The sequence below is a fragment of the Labeo rohita genome, chromosome 1, assembly GCF_022985175.1.
Source record: "Labeo rohita strain BAU-BD-2019 chromosome 1, IGBB_LRoh.1.0, whole genome shotgun sequence".
NCBI lineage: Eukaryota > Metazoa > Chordata > Actinopteri > Cypriniformes > Cyprinidae > Labeo > Labeo rohita.
In genome coordinates this window covers 23746796-23761360 of record NC_066869.1, presented here as the reverse complement: position 1 = coordinate 23761360, position 14565 = coordinate 23746796, and the positions used below count along the sequence as shown (strand labels likewise).

General features: G+C 36.2%; 1 protein-coding gene across 1 annotated transcript; it reads right to left on the bottom strand.

The window, feature by feature from the left end:
- Window positions 1-3: 3 nt before the first annotated feature.
- tesk1a (testis associated actin remodelling kinase 1a) lies at window positions 4-13138 on the bottom strand. Its single transcript, XM_051117766.1, has 11 exons — window positions 12946-13138; window positions 11877-12438; window positions 7746-7867; window positions 7455-7503; window positions 7227-7373; window positions 6688-6770; window positions 6399-6489; window positions 6229-6312; window positions 5543-5629; window positions 5340-5436; window positions 4-4037 (listed from the first exon to the last, which is right to left on the bottom strand). Exons 2-11 carry the CDS (start codon window positions 12051-12053, stop codon window positions 3004-3006), a joined length of 1971 nt encoding a protein of 656 aa, XP_050973723.1. The 5' UTR covers window positions 12054-12438; window positions 12946-13138; the 3' UTR covers window positions 4-3003.
- Between the last annotated feature and the right edge of the window lie 1427 nt (window positions 13139-14565).

Genomic DNA, 14565 nt, shown 5'->3' with positions numbered 1-14565 from the left:
AAATAAAAGTTACTGTTTAAACCAAGAGCACTTATTGCATCCATATCTCGTCTCAGAATTCAGATCTCAATATGACAAAAACGCCTTGAGACAACTTCACCTCTGATGCCAGCCTGAAGGGAAGTTTTAACGTGCTAGACAGCTTCTTGTCTATTGTCATGCATTGATATGTACAGATCACTCTTTTGTACAGTACTCAGCATGCAGATACTTCCTATGCTCATCTCATTAGCAGATGTACACAAACAAGCATGAGGAAATTCAGTGGATGCGTTTCTGAGACATAATCCACACTTCAGAAACACTTCAGCATAACAGACTTTGCATAAACTAATGCAAAACGTTAGTTTAGACTCAATATGAATTACTTTCAGTCCCAGAATAGTGAATCTAGGTTCCTGTGAAAATGCACACTCATGTTCAAACACAAAGCAGATCTGTTAAACATTTGTGCTGGGGTGTGTCATATTTGTCTTGAGTAAATGTTAGTGGCATCAGGAAACACTTTGTGCAAGACGCTCTTTTGCTTTTTTAAATACGATTTCATACCTTGAACATCACAAAAAAGCTGAACTAGATAAAACTTGAAGATAAATGTCCTCTAACTTCTCTCATGTGAGAGGAATCAGTTTTTTTTTTTCAAAAAACAACAGCAGCAGTGATCTAACAAGAGTGTATCCTCCAGACCACTAAGGGGAGATAAAAAATGTAAACTGCTATCTTCTACAAGCACTCCTGCACATTCTGTGTAAAACTCAAAATGTGTAAGTGTTCATTTAAAAAAATGCCTATTAAACAGTACACTTTACATAATTACCATGATTTACTGCATACATTGCGTCTAAACATACACATGTATCACAAAAATGTCTGACATCAGTACCCAGTGTCACACACCCTAGTTCACTCTCACAGCAAAGTGAAGAGCATTCAGTTTTTCAGAGGAATGCTTATCTAATATATAAATAAATCCAATAACACGCTTAAAATGCTTGACATGCCACTATTTTCATGTAGGTCTCCCTTATTACAAACACAGTATTTGATTTTTTCTTCTTAAACAGTGGCTTTCAGTCAGTCAAACATTTATGGAGCCAAAAAGAGCACACAATAAAAAGCAGCCATTATTGTACAGTAATGATATGAAGTTATTCTGAATTATGGAAAAAAAAGACCATGATAAAGAACTGGCACTATAGAACCAGCATGCCTTTCATTCCTCACTTCTATACTGTGTGTCTCATACACACATCTGAAGAGATAGTTCACCCAAAAACAAAAAGCTTTACTGTTATACATAGTGCGATATGAAAAAGAAAGGACTTTTCAGCTGATGGCTTAAACAGCTATATTTCGAATAAATAAATAAATACAATAAAATAAATTAAATAAATCAAAAATTATAGAATAAGGTGATTTTATCAGGAAGTGCATTTGCATATTTATTTATTCATTCATTTATTTATTTATGAATGAATGAATGTGAATCATCCTTCTACGGCCTGACTATTTTGAAATAAATAAATAAAAATAAATAAATAAATAAAAAATTAAGTGTTCACATTTAAGTTTCCAAAAAAACAACAACTTCATACTCTTTCAGTAACTATAAACTAAACATAGTTTTGAAAAAAAAAAAAAAAAAAAAAAAAAAAAATCTCTTTCCACTTAAGTTTTCATAGGCTGCATTCCCATTGTTTCTGTCTAATTCTAAATGACTGTAAAACAATTTTTTATTGTGATTATTATTAAATAAAATTAATAAATTAATAAAATAAAATGTAACAAAACAAGAAATATATAAAAAGGGTATTTAATAAATACAGTTTTATTTCATAGTACACTGTAAAATTATAATACTAATATTTGTGCCTTAGTTTCCTTATTTTTAAAAGTTAACCATCAGGCATTTATTATTAAGTTGCCAGCATAAAAATATAAACACTGCAACTTTCAGAGTGAACTGCGGCACTGTTTTTTTTATCTCAATCTGAAACTAAGCTATTTCACAATATCGGTTTTATTTTTCATAAATATTGTGTGAATTCTGTCATTATTTTATCACCCTCATGCCAAAAACTGATTTTGTTAAGGCCGTAAATTAGAAATATGACACTTTTAAGAATGTTTTAAACATCCATACAAGGAAATAACACTGACTTTCACTGTATAGACAAAAACAGACATTTTTTAAAACATCTTTTGTGTTCCTCAGATTAAAGTAAGGCCCTGTTTACACTAGTGCATTTTTGTTTTAAAACAGCGTTTTAAAATGGAAACGATCCTCTACACTGGCGTTTTTACTGCACTTTCGAAACAATCGCCGTCCACACTATACAACCGAAAACACACGTCAATTACCATTCATCACGAGCATGATGTTACTGTTTTCTCAGTCGCCAAGAATAAGCAGAGCGAATGTGGGCAACCACGCCATTGTTTTTTCTTTTTTGATCTGTTTACACTGAAACGCAACCCCAGAGTTTTCAAACTAAACTAAACGGGGTCTGCAGTGCTTTCGAAAGTTTTTTTTATTAAATAAATAGTAAAGTATGATGCAGACCAATTCTAGCAACTTGCGTCTATCAGCGTCGGAATGAAACTAAGTTGCGATAGTATTTTCTTCCTTATTGTGACATGTATCCGAGTTTGACTGACAGGTGATCTGACCAATCACTCACACATACATAGCAGAGCGAAGAGGACACTGACAGCACACCGATAGGCAACTTTCGAAAGTCTCAGAGGTTCGAAAACGCTGGAGTAACCGCAGCAAAACGTAGACGTTTTAAAACAAAAATGCACTAGTGTAAACCTAGCCTAAGTCATACAGGTCTTGAACAACATCAGGGTGAGTAAATGACAGAATTTTCTTTTTTTGGGTGAACGATCCCTTTGATTCAATGTTTCAACCTGCACTGCATCCACTACGTTAACCATCCTGACATCAGACTTGTGGCCTGACTGTATGGTGTTCCAGTTTTAAGATCGCAGTGGTCATCTTCAGGTTTGGGCCTCTGGTAGGGGTAACCCTGGCTCACAAGTTGCTGTGGATGGAGCTAGACCCGTAGCTCCCCGACAGAGCAGTCCCTTCGCTGTGGCTGCAGATGCTTCCCCTCCGTTGAAGTTCCTGTACGGTCGTCGTGGAGGTCCACGGCGTGACGGAGGAGCTCCACGCAGGCATATGGAAGGGAAGCTGAACCCAGCCAGACAGCAGGCTGGACAAGAAATGACATCGTCCTGTTCATTAGCGGGCGGTAAAGGCTCCGGAGCGGGGCCTCGGTATCCGTTCAGTCTTGCCCATGCCATCGGCCGTCCAGGCCTCAGCAGTCCATTGTTATTGTCCAACCGGGGAAGGGGAGGTAATAACGGTGGTCCGTTAGAGATGGGTGTAGCCCAACCATTGGACTGCAAGGACGAGGAATAAGAAGAACCGCTGATAAGCCGCTTCCCTGACATGTTTCCTTCCGCCGTGTCGGGCGAGCTGCTACAGTCCATGGGCTCTGTGAGGCTCAGTCCCTCCTTCTCCACCTCTTCATCCTCTTCTTCCTCCTCTACCCGTTCTAAAGACACCATATCTAAGTCCAGAACCAGGCCTGAGTCCTCCACCACATCTTGTCGTCCTTCCGCCTCTTTCTCTTTTATTCCATCTCTCAGGTCTTCAATCCTCTCCTCCTCTTGGTCCCGGAAGGGTAGCTGTCGTCCCAGCTCAGGGGTGCATGGCAGGGAGCGACACCTTCGAGGGGGACCTCGGAGTCCTGGGCTCCCGTTTAGTGGTGGGGAGGCACAGGGGTCTGGAGGTGGTGGAAGGGTAAAGGTAAGAGATATGACAGATTTGCTAGGGGTGTCGAACAGCTTGATGCGACCACCATTGAGGTCTTGGCGAAGAGAGAATGGGTTGACCCGTGCAGGCGTGCCTAAACACGGTGATGTGGCAGGAGGCAATACGTCTGACTGACTACGGGACAGGCGCTGGTCACCGGGGTGGCACGGCGAGCTTCTCCTCCTGTATGGGCTGACGTCAATAGCAATGGGTTCTGAGGAAACCACAACAAGGATTGGTTGGGTAAAACTGCTAAATTATTTTTTTGGTGAATGTTGTAAAAAGTGTGAATCTCAAAAATGTTGAATCTTACATTTTGAATTCTGAATGAATAAGCTGCACACTTGTAAAATGTACTTAAATTAATGTGTACACAAGGCTGCATTCATTTAAAACAAAACAAAACAAAAAAATACTGTAAAAATATTGTGAAATATTATTACAATTTAAAACACCTGTTTTCTTTTTGAATATACACTCCCAGTCAAAAGTTTTTGAACAGTAAGATTTTAATGTCTTTTAAAGAAGTCTCTTCTGCTCAGTAATATTGTGAAGTATTTTTACTATTTAAAATAACTGCTTTCTATTGTAATATATTTTAAAATGTCATTTATTCCTGTGATCAAAGCTATATTTTAGCATCATTACTCCAGTCTTCAGTGTCACATGATCCTTAAGAAATCATTCTAATTTGCTGTTCAAGAAACATTCATTATTATTATTATTATTATCATTAATAATAATATTTAAAACAGCTGATAAATGCTGTTCTGCTGAACATTCTATTAATCAAAGAAAGCTAAAAAAAATTTACTCGGCTGGTTTCAATATAATAAATATAATAATAATAATAATACATTTTTGTTGAGCAGCAAATCAAAATATTTGAATGATTTCTGAAGAATCATGTGATACTGGAGTAGTGGTGCTAAAATGTCAGCTTCGAAATCACAGGAATAAATTACATTTTTAAACATTTTCAATTATTTTAAGTCATTTTAAATAGTAAAAATATTTAAACATTGCACAGTTTTTGCTGTGTGCTTTGGATCAAATAAATGCAGGCTTGGTGAGCAGAAGAGACTTCTTTAAAAAAAAATAAAAAAAACTTTTGACTGCTAGTGTATTTCCTGTGATGACAAAGCAAAATTTTCAGCAGCCATTACTCCAGTATCACATGATCCTGTGCTCAAAAAACATTTTTTCTTATTATCAGTGATGAAAACAATTGTGCTGCTTAATATTTTTGAAATTTTCAATTTGATTTGAAATGGAATTGTTTTGTAACTATTTAAAAGCCTTTACTGTCATACTTTTGATCAATTTAATGTATCTTTGGTGAACCAAAGGAATAATTTATTTTAAAAAAAATCTTATTGACCCAAACTTTTTAACAGTACCATATATATCATTTATTTATTTTAATTATTTTTCCCCAATATTATTAAATAAATTTATTAAAAAATAAATTATTACATTGATATAGCCCTGCCCATGTTATCTGTAACATACTTACCTAGGATGACTGGAGCTTCACTCATCTTCCTCTCTCTCTCTATCCTCTCAAGTGTCACTACTATTTCAGAGAAGGCAGGACGACTGTCTGCACTCATCTACCACAGAAAGAGGATAACAAATTAAAAACACATCCAAGACTACTACAAGTACTATACTCTGTGTTACTGAATTTCTGAGTGTATATGTGCACATGTGGCATACATTGCAGCAATTGACAGCCAGGCGAAGGAATGAAGGTGGACAATCTCCCACCATTTGTTCAAAGGTGTCCACATCCAGTCCAAAATCCTACAGACAAACAGACAGATGATATTAAAACACATACTGCTCTGATCAGGCATCTTTACACACATAATCAAGTTTGATTTATCTTAAACTTTGATAAATAATAAATACTGTGTTGCCTTCTAAAAATGTTAAAATATAATTCAATAAGAAAAATCTATTTTTGTGAAAATATACAGAATAATGCTGATTCACCAGCAGAGGGAGACAGCACTCTAAAAAGCAGATGTTGATTTCAAAGTCAAAACTGCAGTCATGAAACATTTGAGGTTAGTGACTTCTTAGATTGAATCTGGATACACTGTGTACTCATATTTACACGCATCATGTTTAGTAAAAAAAAAAAAAAAAAAAAAAAAAAAAATATATATATATATATATAATAAAATAGCAGAAAATCAACATTTCAGTTATCATAATCACATTAAAACATCAAAATTTTAAGGCTTGCCCTTGATTTAATTTGACTATTAATTATTAGCTAGTAAAGTGATTTTGAACAGAAAATATTTTTTAGGCTTGATCTATGTGTGGTTAACCAGCTAGATGATTCTGTGGTTGATACTGTGCTTCATGTGGTGGTGTGCATTTGTATTATGTACCTCAGTTCGTGGGAGGATATCTGGGTCAGCCTCAATTCGAGCAATAATCTCACAAAGGATTATTCCATATGCAAAAACATCCACCTATGGTACGAAAATGAGATAAATAGAGTTATACATGCACACAAGTAGGGCTGGATGTTTATTTGTTAGTGTTCAAAGACAGATACCTTTTCATTGTACAGCTCTCCTCTTAACATTTCTGGAGCCATCCAGTAGGGGGAGCCCACAACAGCCAAAGGCTGCTTTTCAACACCATCACTGTAGACAAGCAAGACAAAACATAGGTCATTTCAATCAATATTTAGGCTATGTTTGGAATATAGCCTTCTTGGATAGCCATCATACTTTTGCTTGTATCTCTGCTTAGGTCTGCTTACCAATTTAAAATGTCATCATGATTAAATGTGCATCAAAAAAGCTGCATTTTTTGTGTGTGAAAAGGAGAGATGCACTGACCTGTAATCAGGGATTTTCTCTGCCAGCCCAAAGTCCCCAACCACAGCGGTAAAAGCACCATTGTCACAACGGACCAGACAATTCTGTATAGTACAGTAGTATAATCAGGGTAGTTAGGGTATTCTTAACCTCATAACCTTTTTCATAGAATGCTGCAGCAATGATGTATTTTCATAGGCCCATACCCAAAAAAGTTAGCACTTCTGGTCCCATCGTCCTGAAATCAATGGGTTTTTTGAACAGGTTTTTGGTTAAATTCCTAAAATAAATGCCTTCTTTGTGAATATTATCATGATGAACAAAACATGTAAGATCATAAACTTTTGCTGATCACAGATTATTTTCTACACTAATCCAAAAGCCAGTGGAAAAATCCCATTTTGTCAAGGAAGCCAGGGTGATGCTAACTTCTGGGTTGGTTTACAAAAATACAACATCACTGCAACACTCCTTTTGTCCCATAACACCAGCGTGCAGCAAGCACAAAATTAATAGATATAGCTGCTGGCACAATAAACCATATATAACTGTGTCTGTACCTTTGATGTAAGATCTCGATGGAAAATGCCCTTGCTGTGTAGGTACTGCAGCCCTCTTGCAATGTCCAGAGACAGACCTATTCTCACACTCCATGACAGATATATGTCACTGTCCAGCAGCTGCTCCAGGTTGCCCCCATTTATGTACTGTAAATGTAGTGAAATTACAGTTATCACATCAACCAGTCCATTTACTCCTAAAGTCTGGATTTCTGAGCAATGTCTTACCTCTGTAAGAGCATGAAGCTGTCCTTCATGAACACACACCCCCAAAAACCTAATGAAGGTGAGAACAACTATTTACTTTTTGGATTCATGTTGTGAATATGCACCTTCAACCTAGGACAATTTTTTAGTAGGATACATAAAATCACATTTTTGTCACATACAAGTCAGACTCTACAAACACACAAATATTATTTATATCATTGCACTGTAGCATTTTTAACTAATTCCATGCATACAGAAAAACACATTCCCTGTTTTATGAACAAAAATGAACAACGCTAAATCTCACACCTGAGGATGTTGGGGTGACAAAGGCGGTTCATGAGTTGCACCTCTCTCAGCATGTTGGCTTTGTTGCTGGCCAGTGTGTTCATCTTCAGAGCCATCACCTGCCCTGTGATCCTGTGCTGCACCTGCAGAATACACACACACACACACACACATATTCAGTGACACTACTAAAAAGAACTCTGTATGATACATGTAATAGACCAGAGATGCCCAAAACCAGGCCCATGACCTTTGATCTGGCCCACCATGCTACAGATGTTACTCAACCAGAATAATTAATTTACCGCTGCAGCAGGGTTGGAAATTAATGAGGGCTTTTGGCAAAAATGCCACCAAAATGAACAAAAATGTCCCATAAATTCAAGATAAAAAGGCAAAAATGCCCCTGCACAATTAAACAACTTATTACGGCTGTCGTGATTAAAATGAAATGTGAAAATTAATGAAAACTGGCAGTTCACGGAATTACATTTAGATTCTCTCAAGCTGCATCAGATTGCTTTTACGCACTGTTTTGTCCAGCATTGAGCCTTACAACCAATCAAATGCGTTTCTGTTGAACTTATGCTTTGGCCAATCGGAGGGGTTTAGATTAGTCAGCAATTAAACGCCAGAGCTGTTGATGAGTGCGCATCCTCGCAGATTCCCTCATCATAAACAACACAGTGCAGATACAATGTAAATAAAAGATTAATTTTGTAGCTTCAGTGAACAGAAGTTCGTACATAACTTGTACTAGACTTGGCTAACGTCATGGACCGACATGTAAAGCCAGAATGTGACGTGCCCAAAACGAAACAAGAATGTGTTATATTGTGTTATATATCGATATTAATAATCATTAATCCAATATAAAGAGCAATAATTTAGCATAATGATTTTTGCCATAATATTGATGCCCTACGAGATCCTGTTTTTTCACACGCTATAATTTAGATGCAGTCTATTGTTATTGACAACAGTTTAAAATACCGATTAAAGTAATTGGGTGATTTTAAGTATTTGACATTAAAGACAACACATGGTTTTTATAATAACGTAATTATAAAAATTGCCCTTAAAAATGTAAAATATGCCCCTGGAAATCAATTCCATGGGGCAAATATTGCCCCTTACTGTATACATGCTACTATACAGTCCATACCACGTCTTGTGCAGTATAAATCACTACTAATACTGTCATGAAACTCTAGATGGAGCAGGTCGATAGGTTCTAACTCATTCTAGCATAATCACACGGTACAGCTGATTGGTTTCTTTTTACATCATTCACAACATTTAAATTTTGGCTAGAGCTTGCTATAGCAGTTGCAGTTTGCTTCAGAAACCCTCCACCTTCCCCAGCTCCACCTGTATAGACCTGCTACGGGGTAATTTCATGTATGTTATATATGGGGGTTATTTCACACGTTATATGTGCAGCAAAATATTTCCATGGTACATCACTATCCCAGAGTGCCTAAAACTTCCACAGCCCGTCAGCACAGCAGAGCTTGATGGCTCAAGCCATTCAGTCGTCTAAATGACCTGCTCTCATTCAAGATAAAATCTATGTACATCTGCACAAGAGTATCTAAAGCTGTATCTAAAGATTTTCTGGCCCTACTAGGCAGAATTACTCTGCAGCATGCATTAGACTGATTTGCCATTAAATGTGAGGCTAGTAGTGGAGCTGAAGATAAAGAATCTAGTGGAGGATTGAGAAGCTGGATCAACTGTTGAGATCTGTATGTACAATACTGCAATAGTTGCATTAGTGCATTTAGAGTGAATTAAATATGACTTTGTGTGTATGAGTTAGAAAGAGTTGGAGAAAGATCCAGTAGAGTATGCTGAGTATTAATAGCCATTAGGACACTAATAGGCTTTCTGGATTTCCCATCATCCCACCTAACCAGCGGGAATCCAGGACATCATCACAACGTCACATCCAAAACATGGGCTTCACCCACTACCAAACACCATAACATACATCATCCCATATGTATAAATAAGATACTGGACTGACTTTGATTTATAACTATTTGAGAATCATATGTCAACAACACATTCATATTTCATACTCTGTCACCCCTCTTCTATGAAACTATTGCTATGACATTAAATCTTAATAAATGTTGACTTCTAAAAAAGGACAATAAAAGACAAATGAGGTGGCACAAACACAAACCTCTTTCATTAATCATTAATTTTTTTTTTTAGTTACATGCACAGCTTTCTGCAGAATTATATAATTGTCTACTATATAACAAAAATATAAATATTCAAAAAATGTAATTAAACAGCTCTGTTTTTTGTTATCTATAGAGACCAATAAAAGTCATGCACTGGAAATTTTCAGACTTCTTTAGTTAGTACATAACTTAATAATCGTAAGAGAAATGGATAAGAGAAATAACTAAATTAATTTATATTGTGGTCCATAATATTCCTAAGCAGTAGTGAAAGGACTGTCTATTATTGGATACGGGAAAATCTAACTTAAATTACAGACATGTTTTGCTTAGCTTATATCAAAATTATGCTAAATAAATAACCATGGCTTTTTTTTCATTATTTGAGGAAAATCAGAGATGCCAGCTGCTGATAGATGCAAAAACTTTCAAATGAAAGCAATAAAGTAATATTTTTGACTTGGCATGGGCCAATGAACACACACATACCCCTCTGTGAGGAGGCAGACAGATTAGGGCAGGTTGGTAATCTGATTATGCTGTCGAGTACAACCAACCTGTCTTATCATTAATCACAGACACCGTTGCTCTTAACATGGACACATATGACACTTTTGTATTATATACTACACAAGACTGAGGTGTAGTAATAAAGCTATTACACAACGTTTGTAAAACTTTAGAATCCATGTATTGTTTAAAACTACACAAGCATTCAAATTCCAGCGTATGCTTACAAATTGCTTTAAACTAGAGATTTTTTAATGAACAATATGCAGAACCAGGTAACAATTTATTTTACGGTTCCCTTGTTAAACATGTTACATTTACTTACTATAGTAATAACAATAAATTATGCATAATTACATGCAACTAACCCTATACCAAACCCTCATCCTAATCCGAACCATATAGTAAGTACATGTAATTAACTATTATGCTCAGTACTTAAATGTACAATTACACTGCAACAAGGACACCGTAAAATAAAAGTGTAACTGAGAACCAATTTCTAATCATTTTATTAATTTATTTTTTGACACAATATTGTAATTATCATTAAAAAAATTATTGAATCAATCTAAATACATTATTTATATCAAAATAGCAAACTGCAGGTCATCACTTTTTACAGTGTTTGGAGACCCATCAAATAGTGCCATTTACTGGAAGTGCCATTTCACTCAATAAAAATAAAACATCAATTTAAGTGTCAATAATTTCTCTCTCTCTCTATAGATATGTGTGTGTGTGACCACAAAACTAGTCTTATGGGTATATGCATGGGTATATTTGTAGCAATAGCCAATACATTGTATGGGTCAAATTATAGATTTTTCTTTTATGCCAAAAATCATTAGGATATTAAGTAAAAATCATGTTCCATGAAGATATTTTGTAAATTTCCTACAGTAAATATATCAATACTTATTTTTTGATTAGTAGTACGCATTGCTAAGAACTTCGTTTGGACAACTCTGAAGACATCTCAATATTTTTGGCACCCTCAGATTCCAGATTTTCAAATAGTTGTATCCCGGGCAAATATTGTCCTATCATAACAAACCATACATCAATGGAAAGCTTAATTATTTACTCATGTATAAATCTCAATTTAAAAAATTTACCCTTATGACTGGCTTTGTCGTCCAATGTCACATATATTTACCTCAAACTGATTATTAATTGATTTTTAGTTGTATTGTGAAACATCTCTGTCATGGTCAATGTCATTGTAAATTCCTTTCACTTTTTGAACTTTGTTAATGCTCATAATTAATAATATATTATGATATTTATGTTCAAATCATGCAAACTCCTCCTTAGCCTACTGTTTTCATCCTAAACTTAAAGTCATTTGAAGGTGTAACCAATCATCTATTAGAAAAGGCATAACCATTTTAGTAAGGATACGACAGTGGATGATCTTTTGTAGATAAAAGAGCAAAAAAGTTACCTTGAAGACTTCTGAGAAGAACCCAGAACCGATTTTTTCACAGAAAAAATCGTCAATTCGTGCCAGGCTGGACACGGCACTTCGCAGGGCCCGGTACGATGACGGCCGGATCCGGTTGGGCCCGTAAAGGGCATGCAGAGGAGGTTCGCATGTATCTTGGTTATCATCTTGTTCCATTATGATGGACAGGCAGGTAGCGGGTCCTTTTAACGCAACCAAGTCCAAATATCCATATCCCGAGTTAGATGCACTACAAATAATCACAGCTCGATAACTAATAAAACGTCTTACAATGCTGTAAACCACATAAAACTACCCGACTAAATATTCTCCAAAAAGGACAAATGAACACAAATGATGTAAAGTGCGCACGGCCTCTTTCCAGAGTGATGCGGTTGCCATGGTTCATATTCCGGTCGGTGGCGCGGTCGTTAACACAGCCTTTACTCCAGAAAGGTCGCGCGTTATCGCTCACAGTTCCGATAAGCAGATCTGTCCTCCCCAATATCTGTCGTCGGTTTGCCGGTAGCCTCACTCCCAAAGGCTTCTAAATACAAACCACCTGCAAAAAGGGTTAAATATGGTTTGAAAATAAGTAACGTCTCATTACATCTTTAAAAGCATGGGTTTATAAATCACTTGAAGCCCAATACATGGCGACAGCGGGACTGAGTGCAATTACACCAGCGATTTGAAGGATGCAGCTATAAAGTCTATGGAACAAATCTTATTCCAAGCTCTTTAAATAAACACAGAATACAGCAAAATAGTTCCAATGGTTGCAAGAAATGCGGTGTGTCCGCACCATCTGTCAAGCCTGGCTACAGACAGGATCCATTGCGGATTGTTGCTGAAATGACATGACCGCTAAAGGGCTTGCTCTGACTGCACTTTGCTTTTTACCTTTATCGATTTTCAAAGCGAATACCGTTTTGCAAACTTAGCTGATAATTGTTTTATGTTAGGCATGCGATATTATAATAAAAGCATCTTTAAGCACGCACATGCAACCGGGGACGGCATGCACGTAGACGGGCCCATGCGGCTGCCCTAGAATATGGCACTGTACCTGGTTTTAGTAGGATCGATCAAAATACTTTCTCATTTGGGCACCAACGTTGCATTTATCAGATCTTCAGTGTTTTGTCAACAACATCTCGATCGCAAGCTGTCACTGTCCGTCTCGGCCATAGTGAAACGCTTATGCCGCTTGCGAATTTGCCCGTTCATTGGTGAAGAATGGGGGCTGGTCTTGGCAAGGCTGGACGTTGCGCGTCGAGCATGCGCAGTAAATGCTCCAACGTGTGCCAGTGTGATTCTGCACTATTGCGACTCTGCACTGCATTCTTCATTATGTTTTTATTTTCACAAAACAGCTGGACGCCACAGGCTGCAAGTCGTGTAATCTAAGCTAAACTGAGTTTTAAAGTGGTGCGCTAAACACATGATTTTTTTTAAAAGTCTGCCTTTATTTGTGATATGAGCTTTCGTAATTTGGCTTCTGATTGGCCACGTTTTACATCATTCAAACATTCGAGCCAATGAGTGGCCAGTGCGCTGGCGTGGCTGAACTATGATGTCATCTTTATATTTCATGTCACGTCCATAAAGATGCAGTCAGTGTTTTGGATGATATCATTGTCGTGAGTCAGCAGTACAAAAACACCACACTGACCTATTATTTAAAATGAAAGTATTGCATCATATTTTGTTTACAGCTCTAGGCAATTATTTCTATGCTTCCTGTATTATTTTGGTGAACTGTTAACACTTAACACCATCTAAGTTAAAGCAGACGATTGTTGGGAGATAATTGAGTTCAGTGATATTATTCAAACCTACCATGTATTTGCCCATATGTTTAACATGAAATATAAGATTATGTTTTTGAAATCTTTTCTAAATAATTATAGCCTAGCTAAATGTTTAGCTCCTTACATATAACCTGCACTTTCACTTTTAAAACATGAACTAGCCTACATTAAAGTTGGTGAGATATATACATATATATAAAATATTAATATAAATACACATTAAACTTAACACTCATTGATGAGTGTCAAAATTAAATGCATTATGTATTCAGAAAAAAGTGTCTGTTTTTTTTGTTTGTTTGTTTTGATGTCCTGTACTGTATTTGTGCATGCAGAATGTATTCTTCATTGACTGGCTTGAATTAATTAATTTTATTTTATTTTTTACATTTCTGGATTAAAAATACAATAAACAGCTGTTTATTTTTGCACTTATAACGTTTCACTACTTGCTAAAATAAAAACATTCAAAGCAATAAGATCATCACATGATGCTGCGTGTGCATTTTTTGAATATATTTTTTGAATCTATTTTATTCAAGGTATAACGATTTTAATGCCTTGAAATTTGAAATAATGTTTTATCAAAACCTAGAACTTTTGTTATTTAATATGAATGCTATCAGTAATTTTTTTCTGGTTTGTTTATTATTGTCTTTGCTCAGTCAACCGTATCATAAATGTTGACACTGTCACTTACACGTGGTTGACTATTTCATTAATACTTCTATTAATATTTAGAGACTATTTTCATGTATTACTTCACAGTACCGGATAGTTTTCTCTTGCTCGTTCTGCGGTTCATAGTATCGACTTTTTCAAAGTAGATAGCAATTATCATGGGGCAGAAGAGAAAACTGAGTTCTTGTAGTGTT

Coding starts and splice junctions, on each gene's coding strand:
- tesk1a (XM_051117766.1), bottom strand. CDS start 12,053: ATGGAACAAGATGATAACCAAGATACATGCGAACCTCCTCTGCATGCC. Junction 6,771..7,226: donor ATCGAGATCTTACATCAAAG/GTACAGACACAG, acceptor TGTACTATACAG/AATTGTCTGGTCCGTTGTGA. Junction 6,490..6,687: donor GAGAAAATCCCTGATTACAG/GTCAGTGCATCT, acceptor GCTTGTCTACAG/TGATGGTGTTGAAAAGCAGC.